Below are 17,538 nucleotides of genomic sequence, written 5' to 3' on the forward strand. Positions count from 1 at the left end.
CTGAGCAAGGTGTAGCCATAGGCTGCCAGTAGAGGGCAGCTTCACAACGCACTTCACACTGTACTGAGGAAAGCAAATATCAAGAATGGCAGCCTATTGTTGCCTGTAAATGTCAGGACAAATGTGCAAGCTACTGTAGCATCACTAAAACTGTGCGTCTCTATAGGCAGGAGTTGGACCACTACTTCACTCTCCACTCAATTTTGATTTATGTTTTTATGCATGATTAAAGTGAAAAGTTACCCAGCTTACAAACTGAAAATATACACTAAAAATACTTTCACAAGATACCTGGTAATTATTCATATATTTTGTAACCATGACTAACACCTGGTGGAGAGGCCATTCACAGTAAAAACTATACTCTCCAGTAACAATTAATCAAATATGTGTTTTGTATGGCCGCATATGCGATTTCATTTGAAGTGATTTTGTGTACAAGTAGTAATTAAACTCCATTGTGTTCCCATATGTCCAGAATCAGCAGTTATAAAGAATGAAACAAAAGCACATATTCAGTTATGATTATTTATTGTAAAAATGTCAAATATGACATACATAACTTGGTGTCCAGTAAAGGTGGAGAAGCAATAGTTCTGCTTGGAAAGAAGTCAAAGTTGTTCACACACACAAAAAAAATTAAAAATAGAGATACTTATAAAAAATTTGAAAAATGAAAATCCACATTGCATCAAACCAACCAGTTGATTGCAATAGGTACATAAACAATTGGTCCTTGTACACAGGAATGTAAGTGTTGCTTAATGGCTTATGCACCATTAGCCGAGTTATATCACATTTAAACCCTTCTGCACATAGACAAGGCAGCCCTAACCCATACTTGTAAACATGCAGGAAATAGTGGCAGAGTAAGTTAAGTGCTCATCGCAAATATAGTGTTAGTAGAAATAAAAAGGCCGCTTAAGAGGGCTGGTTAAGTTTGATATTGGGCTGGTGTAAATGCACATTAAGCAAACTAATGATAAAGGATGGCCAGTCTGAGGGATTGTTAAACTAATGCAGTTTATGACTGTGCAAATGGCTCGGGCTTGAAAACTGAAGACACATACTTACATATAAGAAATTCAAACAAATCTTGAAACATTTTCAAAAGCTTTACAAAGAGAACGAAAGCACTCAATCATGTGATAAGGGCAAACCATACTGATGTGTTTAAAAAAAAAAAGTTCATCATAGTATTTAGAGAAAATCAAGGATTTAGCACACAAACCAATTATGGCCCTAAGCCAAATGTACAATAACCACCACATGTCTAATATCCCTCAGGTCAAGTTTGTAGTAAAGACGGTGAAGATTTTGCAAATATCCAACTTATGAAATATTAAATTTCAGTACAAGGCCAAAAAAAAACATTAAGAGGAAAAACAAATACAAAAAAAGACCTACACCTTTAACCAAGTTAACACTGAAAAGGTAACAAGTATAGCTTATTATGTTACTATATATATATATATATATATATATATATTTTAATCCTTCCATATTACATATATATATATTCAGTATAACAAGGAAATATTTAATTAAAACATGGATAAAAAGTACCTGATTGACACAACCAAACTCACAATTTTGAGACTCGAGAGAAGAGTCTCCTCGAAAAGGTTTTTAATGTTCCTTTTGAACATGTACTATTCAAGTGCAGGTGTCAAATCAAATGGCTCGTTATAAATAAAGACAATTAAAAACCCAGTTCTCTTTACCCTGTAGTTCATTTAGATCATTGGTGGAGTTCACTGTCCATTCTGTATGGCCTCCTGAAGTAAAACTCTGGAGTATCATTTCAGGGAAGTCATCCACACAATCCACAGGGTCACGAAATGATTACGTAAAAAGACAGACAACACAAAGCATGCGCGCACGCACGCACGCACGCACAAACCAGCAAATGATCGGATGGACCATGGAATTAGGCACCTGCACGTCTTTTTTTAATATATTAATATATTGCACTGGTTCCTGAGGACAGTCTGAGCACTTTCTGGAGACCTGGCTCACACCAGCCCCACCTGAAAGACTATGGGATGGGAGGGTATCAAAAGCATTTCCTGAAGACAATCTGGGGGCCATACTCCTCATACTCATCCTGGCTGATCCAGGCAGAGCTGAAGGCGGACAGGTTGGACAGCACTGCCCCTCCACTCCACACGGAGAAGTCACGATCCTTTGGGCTCATCACCCGGACACATTCAGCCAGATCAGGGGGCACCATCTTTTTGAGCTCGCTCTGAAGCCGCTCAGGTAGGCCTGCCAGCAGGGTATTGCCACCTTTACAAACAAAAAGGAGAGCAGGGAGAGATTAAAGCTGCAGTTCGACCTCATGGCAAGAAATGGTCGCACTGAGTTGAAAATAATCGAGCGAAACACTTCAGTCAAAAAACTAAAACCAAGTGGTGGTGCAAAAAAAAATGGACTTCAAGAAGGAAAACAAAATGTAATCAAGTACCTGACAGAACAATGTTTCCCACAAAGCTCTTTCGTAGGTCAATATCAGAATGGAGGATTGACTTAAAAATACTTTCATGGATCCCATAGTGGTCACGTCCAATTAGCTCAGGCTTGAAAAGGATCTCAGGAGCTCTGCAACAAAAGAAATCTTTAATGCCATTTACACAGACTGACTTACAAATCAGTGCTTAATTACTACTAAACCCCACTAAGCCCCCTTTCCAAAGGACAAAGAAAAACCTGGAGAACTTTTGCTTTTGTTTAATGTCAAAGACCTTATTAATCGTTTCAGGAAAGACATTTATTCCCCAAAGTCATGAGTACTAAAATGGCTCCATTCCCTTGGCATCTACCTACATTCCTGAACCTTTTTCCCACCACCCATCATAATTCAGTTCCAGCCAACACCAATCATTGGTTGCCGTGTACAGAATAACTACATCCGTAATTTCAAGGGGCATGCAATAACCTGGTGTACATCAGCATGGAGCTATACAATTTAAAAGAACATTGATTAGTTAATGGGACATTAATTAACACTAATTAGTTATTGCCCATGTGCATTGCACAATACAGTAGTCAGGTGATTCAACAGTTAGGGCCTAGATAATAATAATTAATAATAATTTATTTTATTTGTAATGCACTCTTCATTCAAAAGAATCTCAGATATGACATGATATGGATATGATAGATATGGACATGATGGTGTTGTGGTGTGGAGAACACTACCTGAACCTCTCTTTGGTCAGACGCACAATCTGTCCGTCTGGCAGAGTGTAATACACTGGAGAACTAGAGGCTCCTTCTCGTGCCAGTTCTGCCTCGTAGTCCAGAGCAACGCAGCAGTGCCTCTCCTTCATGTCCCGCACGATCTCTTGCTCTGCGGACGTGCACATGGACACACCTTGCTCCTGCAGCAACTGACACACACACACACACACACACACACACACTATTACCACCACAAAGTATTCTATCCAGTCTAAAATACAACTACACATCAAGTACGCATAGTGATTTATGTTGATAATGGTCACTAATATATATATAAGGAAATGGGAGCAGCTTCATATTCATCTGTATGGGGACTATAAAATACTGTAAAAAATAAGATTTAAGACTGGAAGGAAGATGTACATTATAGTGGAATTCTGCAAACCGCATCCTAAATATTCTCCTCATCCCAGGTCCCTCTACCTTTTTAAGGTGCAGTGTGACATCTATGCCAGCCAGAGTGAAGCGCTGAACAGCATGGGGAAGGCAATATCCCTCAAACACCGGCACGCTGTGGCTCACCCCATCTCCAGAGTCAAACACCACACCTGCACAGTACAGAAAACACTACGTGAGGTCAAACATGCGATTAGAACCCAGATGTGAGCCTCAGTACACTGGACTGCCACTCCGCACCCGGCCTCTGCCTGTGGTCTGGTTCAGCTCACCTGTGGTGCGTCCTGCTGCGTACAGTGCCAGCACTGCCTGCATGGCCACGTAGGTGAGGGGAACACTGAAGGCCTCAAACATGAGCTCCACCATGCGCTGCCTGTTCTCCTTGGGGTTCAGCGCCGCTTCAGTCAGCATCACAGGGTGGTCCTCAGGGTCCACGTTCAGCTGCTGGAATGTGTGGCTCCAGATCTGCGTGAGGACAAAACACCTCAGTACCTCATGTTACAAAATAAATCAAGGACTATTACTGCAATCTATGCTGTAATGTGGATTGAACTGATTAAAGTCTACAGCGATTCAGACAAACGCAATACTAAAGGCACACTGTGCAGCTCAGATATCACAGAATGGCACCAGCAGTGAAAAGATCAAGGTCTTCCTGGGATCACAAAAACGGACGATGGAATATATGCATTTCCTGTGCATTTCTTTGAAACAAAAGTATCTGCCTAGCACATCCGTGTAAACAGGCTGGTCACTTTCTCCCCCTATTTATTCAGGTTACAAAAGAAATACAAAAAGATCAAAGCAGACCAGGGAAATTATACCCACCATTTCCATATCATCCCAGTTGCGAATAATGCCATTCTTCATAGGATACTTCAGGGCCAAGACTCCCCTCATGTGTTGGGCGTCATGGCCGATGTAGGTTTCCCTCTCGAACCGCCCATTCATGACCTCCTGTGGACAAAAGCACAGTATTGTAGATCAAAACAACTCATATACATACAAAAATATTCTGCACCTTCATGGCCTAAAAATCCATCAGATAAGAGCAGCGTTGGTTTAGAATCAAATATTCACCCACATACTGGGCATTGCTTGTTCAATGCTTCACACTGTTAAGGTCAGTAGAACATATAATTAATTTAAATCACCTCATATTTGGGGACTCCAATAACTGTTGGAAATATGGTGGTAGGCAGATCTTGGTCAGAAAATCCAGCCTTCATCAGACCCGATCCAGTGTCCAGGATGATTGGAGTTTTAAAATGGGACATCTGCAAGACAGATGACCAAACATCAGACTTTCAAAACTTAAGGCAGGTTTTGGACGAGGCGGTATGTGTGAGGGGTAATGGCATGTCTGAGGTTCAGTAGTGTGAGCATTTGTGTGTATGTGAGAACCTTAATGTGAGATCAAGCATGAATAACCGCATAAAGGACCACACACACACACACACACACACACGTACCTCTCTTGTGTGTAGGTCAACCAGTTGACTGACAGGAGTTGAGCTGATGGGATAAAAGGAAAGACTACAGCTCTGGAAGCCATTAGAACCTCCATCTTCACTTGTCACCTCTTCTACCAGACCACATGACACTCTTACACCCTCTACGTGTTCCACCCGAGAACTGGGTTCAGAGACATCGTCGGAGTGTTCAGTGACATCGTCGGAGTGTTCAGTGGAATGGTTTTCTAGGTCCGGGACAAGGGCATTTAAAGGATCGTCTTGAACATCGGCCTCTCTACAGGATGGCTCAGTGTCATTACATGAAACTGCCGTTTGATGCTCACTGGTGGGGTTGTTGTTATTGTTATTACTGCTGTGTTTCATCACATCTGGATGTATAAGATGGTTCGTAGACAGCTGGCAAGTTCTCGCTTTTGGCTGAGGCGGGGTGATGATTGGTGTTGGCTCTAAGGGAAAGGAGCTTGGACCTTCTTCAAAGGTGTTTGCATCGACTTGCTCTTCAGATTTATTGAGCGCTGAACTGTAATCAACAGACAAGGTTTTTCTTGGCTTCGGTAGAGGAGCGTTTTCTGCTGAACCACCAGGGTCAAATGCATCAATATCAGGCGGCGAATCAGGAACCTCCGACTCTCCTCCCTTTACCACCTCATCATCTATAACATTGCTTTCATTTTCTATTGCTATGAAAACCACAAGTTCCTTTCCTTTGTCAGACTCTTCACTACTGTCCCCATCAAGATGTGGTTCTCTTCCAAGTACGTCTTTAAGAGATTCTGGTGCATTTTGATCAGCATGCTCAAGACAGTTGGAAGAGTCGACCTCATTTCCCTCAGAGAGGTTAGTCTCATCCTCTGGATCCACTTCAGTCTCACATGTATCCGGAGGGCCACTTGGAACATTGTTCTGAGGAGAGCTCTGGATAGAACGCAGGGACCCATCAGTATTGGAATCATCCACCACAGTGCCAGGTTCTGTCAATTTCTCCAAATTATGGCCTTGGCCCTGGGAGTTAGATTTAGTTTTTTCACACAAAGAGTCATCCAAGTTTTCCAGTGTGGAGGTTCTCTCCATGACTGAGCAAGTCACCACTCTCCGGGCCCTACTTAAACATTTCTTCACCTTGTGTTTGTCCTTTTCCATTTCTTTGTGAAGACTCCGCTCCATTCTCTCAACTTCCCTTTTCTCCTTCTCCAGCTCTTTCAGGAACCTTTTTCTATCTGTGCTGGATCTCGATGACTGATCACCACCTTGGTTCTTTTCCACTAGGGGCTCTTCCACTTCTTCATGCCTCCGTAGCTCATGGATCTTCACATTCTCCTCCAAAATACGCTCCTCAAGGTCATGGAGACCCTGAAGTTCTTGAAGGAGACCACTTCGGCTACTCTGAGCACCTTCCAGGTCAGAATCAACCAGCCTCCGCCCGTCATCTAACTGCAAGCGGAACGCTGTCATTTCACGTTCTGATCCATCAGATGACTGATAGCCATCTTGTTCAGCATGCAAAGAAGCATTTTCCAAACCAATGACCCCCGATTCTTCCAATTCACAAGATGACATCTGGGGAAAGAGTACAGCACATTCATTTAACTGATAAAGGGAACTGAATATTGGAGAGGAACATAAAATGTAACAATGAAGTGCAGTTTTTTTACAAGTGATTGTCATTTTGTTCCCCAGCTAAAAAAGAAAACGATCATTGGCAGGCCCCTACTGTGAGGTAAAGCAGTGCCCTACTAATTCAAACTGGGGTAAAGCCGTAAACAAACGCACATGGCAGGAACAGAGGCCCATTTGTCTGTTACGATCCTTAATGAGTGATGTTACAGATTTAAGCCACCTCTTCACGCATGACCTACCGCACTGAACTGCTCTTCACTCTCCCACAATGGCCACTGATTGTGTGGACTCTCTGCCTCTACTAGAACATCCAACATCTCCTCCTGCGCCAAAACACTCTCTTCCTCCTGCTCCGAACACAGTGAAATGAGTCTTCATTCATTCATTCAATCAAGACTAATACAACTGGTTTACAGTTTGACAACTAGGACAGCTTCTGACATTTGTTAAAATAGCAACACACAAGTGTATTAAGGAATACTGAATGATATTTACAGCCTTTTATGTCTAAACCTGAGAAATACTGAAAGGAAGCGCACACAACCTTTAGTATTCCTTCAGCACGATCAAGGATCTCTTCCACTTCTTTTAATCCTTCTTGCTCCCTCAATGCCCAGTCACTCAGGGACACTTCAGACGAGTTTGATAACCTTCAGGCAGTATGAGATTATATTTTTCAAAATACAGTCACAAGTCAATATTTGCAAAATATGACAAATGTAGTTTTGGTGCAGTATAGGTCACAAACACAGTTTGATTACATTATTTATTTAGAATGAGCTATATGCTAAATGGGTTTACTGTTCACATTACCCATCACAGGTCTCCTGTCTGAGGTTGTGGAAGTCGTACGAGTCCCAGAGCAGCGTGGGGACACCCTCAGTCATGTAGCTATGCCGATCACTGGGTTCCGTGATGGTGCTGGAGAGAACGCCACGGACCGGGCTCAGTTCAGCGGAGTCAAAACTGTCCAGAGCAGAGAGCTCTCTGAAATTCGCATCAGTGGACCGCCTGCTGGTCAGAACCTCTGTCTGGGTGGGCTGATCTCGCGACCTGCTGGACGCGTCACTACGTGGGGACTGTTCCGAGGCACTGTCGCTCCTCGGGTCTCCAAGACGAGAGTGCTTGTTTGGTGTGATTGTGACCGTGTAGGAGTTCTCAAGATCCTCAACTGGCAGACTAAGCCACGGGTTTTTGGGAAGGGTGGCCGATCGCTTCACCTTAATCTCAAAATTCAGTGAATCCAGTGTGATCTTGGGAATGATCTGAATGCTTGCAGGTGATGGGCTGTCTGATGTGCCAAATTCAACTTTCTGGTGATCCTCAGAATCAGAAATACTGGAGATGCTCTCTTCATGAATCTGGGGTTGTGGGGGCTTCGGTCTTGATGGGTCTGGGGCACCAGGCAATCTCAGCAAACCATCCAGTGCTTCCCTCCCATTCCCCGTCTCCAGGTGGCTGCCTCCAGCTCCGTCAAAGCCAGAGTCAAAGGAACTCAGAGAGGGAGGCTTGCCGGACACCGGAGCACAGGCAGCACCTGTGTTGGGTGGGAGCAGGGAAGTGTGGTGGAGGACCACTTCCTTCCCAGACTCCCACTTTCTCAGACTGTCTAAAGATTCAACAGTAGGTGCTGTCGGCTCCAAGTCCACGCCAGATGTGAAAGCTGGTTCGGAGGAGAGACTGGATGCTCCACCTTTTAAAATCCAGTCAGACCCTTTGTTGTTGCCTCTAAGAAATTCATACTGCCACTGTAAGGCTAGCTGAAGGTCATTCAGTGGCACTGCTCCAGGGGAGGTCAGCAGTTTCCTCAAGGTCATGCAACTGCATTGGGGATGTGGAGAAAGCAAGTTATTTTAATGGGTTTTGTAAAACATCAATGATTCACTGGAAAGTTGTTTTTGCTGGTCTTTTCCCCCCCTCAATTTAATATTATCGCATTAATCTGAACTAGCTTAAGTACTACTGCTTTTATTTCATCTGGGTGAAAAGTTCACAATCGTGTTCTCTCTTACTCTAGTAATCTAAACAAAGTTTCTGTAGCAAACAGCCAATCAACACAAAGAATATTATTTTCCAATTTCCATAACACAAAACTATGTACACAATCAATAAACAACTCCGAAGATAAATGTGCAGCATAGACATTAGAGGTTCCAACGCTGGAATCTCTCCAAGAGCCTAACGTGCAAAACTTACCGATGTGACAGCTGCTTGCCTGACTGTTGTAATGTTGTTTCTGGAATGACATTAGCCAGGTGTGCCAACTGAACCACCTCTGACATTTCTGGGGAGGGGTTCTTTCTGAGAAACTCGTACACTGCCTGTCTCCATACCGGTACCCCACAAATGGGCTCGTGAGAATGATGCAGTGAAGAGAAACCCTCACAGTTCCCACCCCACAGAAGATCCTGGAGGAAGTTCTCACAGAGGACAAGATTGTACCAGGACTTAACCTGTAAAGGAACACAAAATAAAAAAACTCAGTCTTTAAATCAGATGCTTTTCAATATGTGAATAAGAACACAAACAAGTGCTTCCCAATAAGTTACATTTCCTTTCAAATATTTAATTGACCCATATACACTAATGGTGAAGACGACCTATACCTTTTCATAGTAGTGGTAGAAGTCCGAGACCACTCTGAGGGTTTGGTAGGGGAGCTGCACAGTGGAGTAAAATCGCTCCTTCAGGAGGTCCAGCTCCTCCGCCCACTGCTCCCGAGGCTGCACCTCCCCCTGGGGCAACATCTCCAGCAGCGTGTGAATCACGTCTTCAGCGCGGCGAACTAAAGCCTGAACAAGAAATGATCAAACGGATGCAAATGACTGACCAGAGCAGGACACTTTCAAAAGATCCAATCTACTGCACGTTACAAAAAAAAAAAAACAGACGAAATATTCCTCGATCTCGGTGTGAATTTACCATGGCAGGTGTGTATATACACGTTTCAAATTCCAACTTCAGGGAGTTTGCCGTGCTGCCATCTTTGGCAATTTCAATTCGGTATGGCTGAAGTTTCTCTTTCCGCAAGGCCCCCATCTGTTCCGTTATCTAAGAGTACAGAGAGCATAAATCAACACCAGGCAGTCAAACTGCCAGAGGGATCCACCAGGAAGCATGCAGATGTTCCAGCTCTGAGAAATCTCTAAAATGTTTCACCATATAAACAAACCAAACTACAACAGCAGCTCAAGATACCACAGAGATACATTCTGCCAACATTAGAACACTCAAATAAAATAAATGCACAGGATATTCCCATAATTAAAAGGCAGACCACGGTAGAATCTAAAAATAACCATGGGACATGATCCTCCAGTCCATTATCTTTACCTGTTGTGCTTCCCTCTGAAGCTGGAGCACCCTCAGCAGGAGGTGGGCCTTGGAAAAGGCCTGTTGCCACAGCAACTCCACCTTCTCCACAGCTGCGGTTATTCTATCAGTGGGGGAAAGCAGAGTGAATGGTAAACCTCACTACTGCTCCACCTACATATGAATTGCCAAAGGTGAAGTCTTTTATTCAGGGCATTCTAGATGTTCTACAGAAATCCCCCCCCCCCCCCATGGCAGGGTGTAATGATGTAAGGACATGTTTGAGTATTGCTCAGTTTAAGTATGCTTATGGGGTTTTCCATCCCATCTCACACAGAAAAGCAGCGTGTGGGGGGGGAGAAATCCAACAAAAGGCTAATAAAAACAGGTCATACCAGTCGGGAGGGCTGGTTGAATTCCATCCATACACAAGACAAGGTGAGAAAGCATGAAAGCACGTCACCACACCACCAGCGATGGCCTGCCTACCTGCTGTAGTTCAGCAGCATGTCATATGCCGTGTGGGTGAAGATGGAAGTCCCAGCCATGGCCTGGTAGCATGGATCGTTCTCAGGGTACCGCAGTTTCTCCACCACAGATTCGCAATGCCTCAGCAGCTCGTCTAGGCCAAGGTCACTGGCAGGTGCAAGAGACAGGAGAAGTCAGAGTAAGACAAATAGCCCTTCCCTAGAGGAACCATTACTGACCCTTAGGGATGTATCTCATATTCTAACTTATCCTTTAAATGAAATGCCTTGCACATCTTAAACTAATGGCATCATAAAATTAGCATCACAGTGGCATAGCATACTGCATGTCTCACCCTTCCCTTTAGTATGTTTATCCCTTAAGCAAGAAAAACAATTTAAAAACCTGAACAATTACCAGCGCAGCTGCTGAAATCTGGCTTCGTTAACTGAACAAAACTCTTTCAGTTCATCCAATCCTGAGGGCACTGGCTGATGGGAGATGGTCTGCAAGGTTGCTATGCATGAAGGCAATTTCTGAACCACTGACAAAAACTCCTTGACAAAGCAATCAATCTCCTGTGGGACAGAAAAAGATAGATAAAAGATATTATTTATTTGTAACTGCTCTTGTATACCCCTCATCTTGAGGGCACTTAAAGCAACACTGAATCTAAAGCTGGCAAAAGTGCAGTTGGGGTTAAAGCCAGACACAGACTTGTGATTTAAAAGCAAATTGAAATCTATGCTCCAAACAATCTACTTCAGAAAGGGGGACAAAGAAATGGCTCTTTGTGAGGAGAGACAAGAAAAAAAAAAAAAAAAAACTCTTAATGTGAGAGGCAAATGTATAACCTAATGGTTATAACCCTATGTGGAATAATCAAAATGGAATAAAATATATATACTGCTTCATCTAGCGATGCACATGTTGCATAGGATGCTCAACAATATACAGTACAATAGCAAAATACACATTGTAATTAAATACATCATTTAAAAACCCAACAAATCACTGTTATGAATTAAAACTACTGCTAAATGGCACGTTCAGCAGCATCTATGATCCAAGGAACTAAAATTAAATAAAATTAAATTGCATTCAACATTAAAACAAAACTACAGTTGGCCTCCTCACGACTAACCACTAGGACCTGCATGTAGTTCACGTGAAGCCAAAGGCCTTCTGGAACATTTGGGAAAATATTGTTGTCGTCTCCTCCTCCACTAACCCTACCCAACCCCCCAAAATACAAACACCCCTCCATCACCACTACTGCAGTTTTTAAAGCTCAGTTGAAGATGACTGAATGGTGTGTACATGTGTGTGTGTGTGCTTGCGTGGGTGGGGGGTGGGGGTGGGTGTATTCATTTGCTAATGAAGTCAGGTGACTAGGTTTTGCAATTGCGCAAGTTTCTCCAAGGTAACCAACAATACCCTTTGACTACATCATAGCTGTTCATTACTGGGAGGAGGAAGGAACAAACGGCTTGTCAGATGACTCATTTGAAAAAATACAAATCACTTCAGGCTTGTCATTTCCATCAGATGCGACTGAATGTCACACACACACACACAGGCAAATCATTTCACCATACACTACTGGGGTTCCAGGCCATCCAATCACTATTATTAAATAGAAACAGACAATGCCGTCATGTGTTAAGCCTATTAACAAGGTTATGATGGATCACGGGACCACCACTCATGATCTCCCCCATCCGGGCAGTGCATGTGCTCTGGAAGAGCTGTTGCTGTTGCAGCCAAGTGTGCCCTCAGACATACATGTACAACACTTCAGAGGGTTCTTTTCCCTCCCACCCATCCCATTCTGTTCAGGAGGAATTACCAAATGTCATTTTTTATGGGAGTGGGGGGTAACATTAATCGTGATGGAACGTAACTCAATGAGCACTTAAAAAGAATTACCTTAATAAAGGTCGCCCAGCTCCCATGACTGTAGATAAGATATCCTCCTAGAGATGGAGTTAACTGGCTTCTGTCAATGAAGTTATGAAGTTCAAAGACTTCTTTGAGGAAAACACGCTGTTGGACAGAAAAACAAAAATAATTAAATGACCACTTTACAAATACTCTTCAGAACATTTTGAAATGGTGTACAAAGCATTGCCTTCTCACTGTACCTTGAAAGGTGCAGAAATGTATCGTTTTGAATTGCCTGGTACGAGGACTTTGAGCAACAGCTTCAGGACATCTTTCTTTTTGGGTTGGACAACATACAAGGTGTGAACTGTCCTCTTGTGAAGCTAATTGGATTGGGAGGGGAGGGTGAGATCAACAAAACGTTGCTAAGCAGAGAACGCACTTTTTTTTACTATTCCCCACACATATAACACAGTAAATATTTGAAGTGGATTCTAACTGCAGCATGACATTTAAAGACAAGAAAAAAAAGACAACTTAGTGTAGATAACACAATCCAACTTAGACTATTATTAGATAACTGCAAGCATATGATCAACTGTGTGCGTGTGACTGCCCCTGCTCCCTAACAGACCGCCCACCATCCAACCTTCCCACCAACTCTTCTGACTTTCTGCTAAAGGATGAATTCCATGACTTGCAGCATTTATAACAGGAAGTGACGCATTTTACATTATGCCCTCAAGAACAAACACTAAACAAGAGAAGCCCTTTGAAACTGGAAAACTAAGTTACATAATTGGATTAAGAGCAACAAGAATAGAAGAGATTGTATGCAAAGCAAGAGAAAGCAGAGTCTACAAAGCATGTCTGGGCCTCTTAAGACTCATGAGAAAACTTCAGTACAGAAGCCTGTGTAAGACAAATCAGTCACTTTTCCCACTTTTTGTGAATGAAGGTTACATTTCTCCAGAAAACACATGTTGTATTACACATAAAATGATTATGGGCCCAACTATGACACTGGTCGTACTAAGGAAAATACTCCACACAGCCTACAGCTCATGCAAACAAGATTGTCATGAATTTTAGACCACCATTGCAAGTATATTCAGAATGGCATATTGTCAAGAACCCACAATTAAAGAAAAACTGTGGTGGTAAGATACGCCTGAAATGACAGACAGACACAATCACTGATAAGAGACCGTTACCTCTAGCAGCTGTAAGCTGTCGGCTATACCTCTTGTGGTGGAGAGTGTAGCTTGCCTTAAGTCAACAACTACAGAGACCAAGCTCTCCTTCTCTTGGCTTTCGCTGTTGAAGGAATAATACGGTTAGAGCTGCATAAAATTAATGTCAGGGTGAGGCTACATGTAGGTCAGCATCAAGCAGCCATTATCTGAGGCCTCACTGTCATGCAGGCTAGCTTTACATACTTATGCAAACGTAGAAAGTAGTTTATGAAGCCATTAATGTCTTCCTTGGTGAGATCGCAGAGTTTGTTTTGAGTCTCCGCTGGGAACAACACCAGTGGGCATCCTTGTTGATCGAATGCACCTGTTAAAAAAATAGCCTAAATATTTGTTTGCATTGCATATGTAGGATACTGCAGGACAATTGGGTTACCAAATCGACTAAAGAGATACGAAAATTGGACACACAGAAACAGTATTCTAGTGATGAAAACAAAGTGGCAATTTTACCGGGAAAGATCACAGCTCCCGAGTTCAACACATGATCCGCAGGCAGTGGTATAGAGGAGGAGGACCTCTGGATCGCTGAAAAATATTATGAAAACTTTTTTTCCCCCAAACTTGGCAAAAAGGAAAATACCTCGGCTCCGCTACCCCCACCCTTCCTCTCTCTTCATTCCAACTTGAATTTTGGCGACTACACGTTTTCTCAAACCACAATTTAATTGCCTCTTCCGTGACCCAACATTTGAGAGCATTGCAGCAGCGTTCAAGAACGGATCTCTAAAATATTTAACGGGACAAACTTAAGTCAACATGTTAGATAAAGAAAAAAAATAGTATGAAAACCAGTTTAACAAAACAGAGAAAGATCAAGTCACAAGAAACAAACTAGCCAATCGCCCAACTCATCAAGGACGTTTAACAAACATGATGCACTTGCCTCGGCTTCTTACCTGTTGCAGGATTACTCATCTCAAGGGGCTTTCTCAATGCGTTTCTTCTTCGCTTAAATGTGGTATGGGCTTCGTGGTCCACGGGAAGAAAGAAATATGACCAGACATATCAGAAACTATCGCTACGTTTTCTTGCTTATCTTCTCAAAGCAATAACGCGTTTAGTGCAGGGTTCGGGATACTGGGTCGAAATACTTGCTAGCCCCCTAGTTTCCGCCATGTTGAGCTCATTCCGATGAGAATCACACAGCTGAGCGATCCCATTGAGTCAGGACGGAGAGGCTAATTTATAACTTCACAAACAGAAGGGGCGGGATAACTTACGCTCACATGATGCGTGAGTGAGAATATAACTCCTTCAAGTTGTAAGTAACCTGAGATATTTGCATATTTTGCATATTAGCCTGCATTAATTGAAGAGAAATCCACCTTTCACACGAAAAGGCCATGATTCCCCACAACCCAAAATATTTACACCAGACTAAACAGGCCACCTACGATCATAATTAGGCGACAATCTCTTCTGATTATATAAGTAGCCTGAGAAGCCTGTACATCTAAATCAATTTTGACCTATCAGTCTATTACATTTGTACAGCGAACCATAATGATCTAAAAGATTGTGATGCTTTGGTTCTGTCAACTATGGGAAAGGCCAATATAGCCTACAGCATCAGATGATCTGTTCCCCTCACATACAATTGTGAGGAATGTGAAACATTGAACTATATGTGATATTTTAAGTCAAGCATGTCTGCCAACATGTGTAGTCATCAAGCTCAGGAAACAGGACAGGCAATGTCAAGGGAAAGTAAATCTGAAACTAAAAAGCAGACGAGAGAGAAACAGACATATACATTTCACATTCTGTTTTGCTTGTTAAGTCAGCAAATGAACTCTTGAAAGAGTGCTCTTATTACCTTATAACCAGGTAAGTAAGGTGAATGTGTCAGTCAATAAACAGTTCATGCAGGTTCTGGGGAATCGTTTCTGGAATGGGAGAGCACCCTGGTTGTGTATGTTTTGATCACAGATCTCCCATTTCAATGTGGAGAAGTTAGGAGTCTTCCTGTTCCTGCCTTCTTGCTAGTTAATTTTCCTGGTGAACACTGTGAACATTTTAACTAGTTCTAGGAAACATCCATCGTGATCAGGTTAAACATATACACGACTGAATCTTTAGCTTACATATACAGTCAGACAAATACCTTTCAACCTTTAAACAGTGATGAATTTGAACAGAGGAACCATTAAGGCTTCACATAGTACACAAGTAGTTGTGAATATATAAACCAGACAAGCAATAGTCACTATAATCCCAGAGAAAAGATTAACAGGCAGGGGGATCCAGGCTGGATTTATGGTGCCATTTTTTATTAAAATCATTACTGACATGGTGGCTTTTCCCATTTTTTTCCCATCAAGATGAAGTCCCATGTTGCACCTTTAAAAGTACTATGTGGGGGAAGGAGAGTCTCTGTCTTGTTGAATCTCACTGTCCAAAAAACAACATACAAACCCTCCATTGTTTACTTCCCTCATCTTTGAATCTTTTCCAAAGTAGTGGCTGCTTCTCTGGATGTCTGTGAGCTTTAACCACACACTCTTGGCACACGGTACTGCAATCCTCTTCAGTGCATGTCAACTCTCTTTCCCATGTTTGTTCATAGTCTATACATTTCAGCCGTAGCCAATGAAGCCTACTTTAAATGTGTGCCACTTTCCATCATATTTAATGGTATATGAATGTGAGATTTCCATAGAGAAAGTTACATTGAAAGGGAATGACTCTTCATAACGTATACATGTTTACAGTTCTAAAAGGCCTCGGCCTATAGTAACTGGAAAATGAATCCATTACAAAGATACTCTAAAACCATGAAAAGAGAACCATTTTGGGTCAAATACCACTTCACCCACTTCCAAATGAGCATTTGTGTATCCCAGTTGCATTTTAACTACTTTTGGTCCTCTCAGTATAATAACAGTTATTACAAATTTCTTCTTCTGAATTTCCCGTACTAAGTAAAATGATTTCAGTGATGTCTCTCAGGATGTGATTGTGTTCATGAAGGGTATGTATTTACCAACACAGTATCAGCTGCAGCTTTTGCACAAGGACTATCTGTATCTACCACAACCTCAGAACTCTGCTTTATGCCCGGTCAATGGGGGCGGGGCAGGTCAGGGAGGACGTTTGAGAAGACTTAGACACAAGTCATATGGCACAACTTGTTAGAAAAGGTGTATGTAATTAGTAAAGAATTGTTTAATGAAGTGATTCATTTATAGTCAGCGATGGTTAGGGTTAAGCATAAGGGTAAGGTCTAGGCTATGACCGTGTAAGTGTGGGTTCATTGAAAGATTATCTGTTCTAACTGTATTATCTGGTACTCGTCAGTAACAGTGACAAGTTAGTCGGGGGCTTTAAAAAGAAAGGACCAAGGCACTAGGGCCCCACTCGGCGCAGTCACCTCCAGTCGCTAACAGTCCCTCCAGGGCCCAAGGGCCTCTTGTCGGCGCACCTTTATGATGTTTGTCAAAGAAGACACAATGCTTAGTCAGTGAGATGCAATGAATCTGTATTAGTGAAATAAATCAGTAATTATAAGGCAGAGCTGATTGTTACATAGTGATACATAACTCTGCAAACGTGTTGCCTTTCCAGACATAGTACTTATTCACCCTCCTCATCAAAGCATCAGGCTAGTCAAACTAGTCAAACTTGTACCACTCCTACAAATCCTTTTTGGAGCTTATGAGTATGAATGTGATGGTAAATTCAACAAATTAGGACTTCCATGGGATATCTGTAATACAATCTGAGCATTTTACCATGTCAGAGCCAGCCATAAAAGAAATCTAAAATGAAAGCTGCCCACTGTATCCCTCCCACCAGACCCCACGGCTTGTAAAACGTCCCTTTTCCCACATATTGGCAACCTGCCTGGGACTTGTCACAGCCAGGTGGGCCTGTCCAGACAATGA

At 42.5% G+C, this 17,538-nt stretch overlaps 1 protein-coding gene across 2 annotated transcripts; it reads right to left on the bottom strand.

Moving 5' to 3' along the window:
- Positions 1-514: 514 nt before the first annotated feature.
- LOC122130288 lies at positions 515-14,821 on the bottom strand. Of its 2 annotated transcripts, XM_042704969.1 has the most exons (23): positions 14,551-14,820; positions 14,105-14,179; positions 13,838-13,958; positions 13,613-13,715; positions 12,659-12,781; positions 12,444-12,560; positions 10,932-11,092; positions 10,536-10,682; positions 10,068-10,170; positions 9,657-9,785; positions 9,341-9,526; positions 8,931-9,187; positions 7,548-8,555; positions 7,279-7,384; positions 6,974-7,081; positions 5,115-6,674; positions 4,797-4,919; positions 4,471-4,599; positions 3,915-4,107; positions 3,670-3,794; positions 3,202-3,392; positions 2,468-2,601; positions 515-2,289 (listed from the first exon to the last, which is right to left on the bottom strand). In XM_042704969.1, exons 1-23 carry the CDS (start codon positions 14,567-14,569, stop codon positions 2,057-2,059), a joined length of 5,451 nt encoding a protein of 1,816 aa, XP_042560903.1. In that variant the 5' UTR covers positions 14,570-14,820; the 3' UTR covers positions 515-2,056. The 2 variants fall into 2 exon arrangements, with proteins under 2 accessions (XP_042560903.1, XP_042560904.1); XM_042704970.1 differs by lacking the exon at positions 6,974-7,081 and having other exon boundaries at positions 14,551-14,821.
- Positions 14,822-17,538: the final 2,717 nt, after the last annotated feature.

This window comes from Clupea harengus, unplaced genomic scaffold (assembly GCF_900700415.2).
Source record: "Clupea harengus unplaced genomic scaffold, Ch_v2.0.2, whole genome shotgun sequence".
NCBI lineage: Eukaryota > Metazoa > Chordata > Actinopteri > Clupeiformes > Clupeidae > Clupea > Clupea harengus.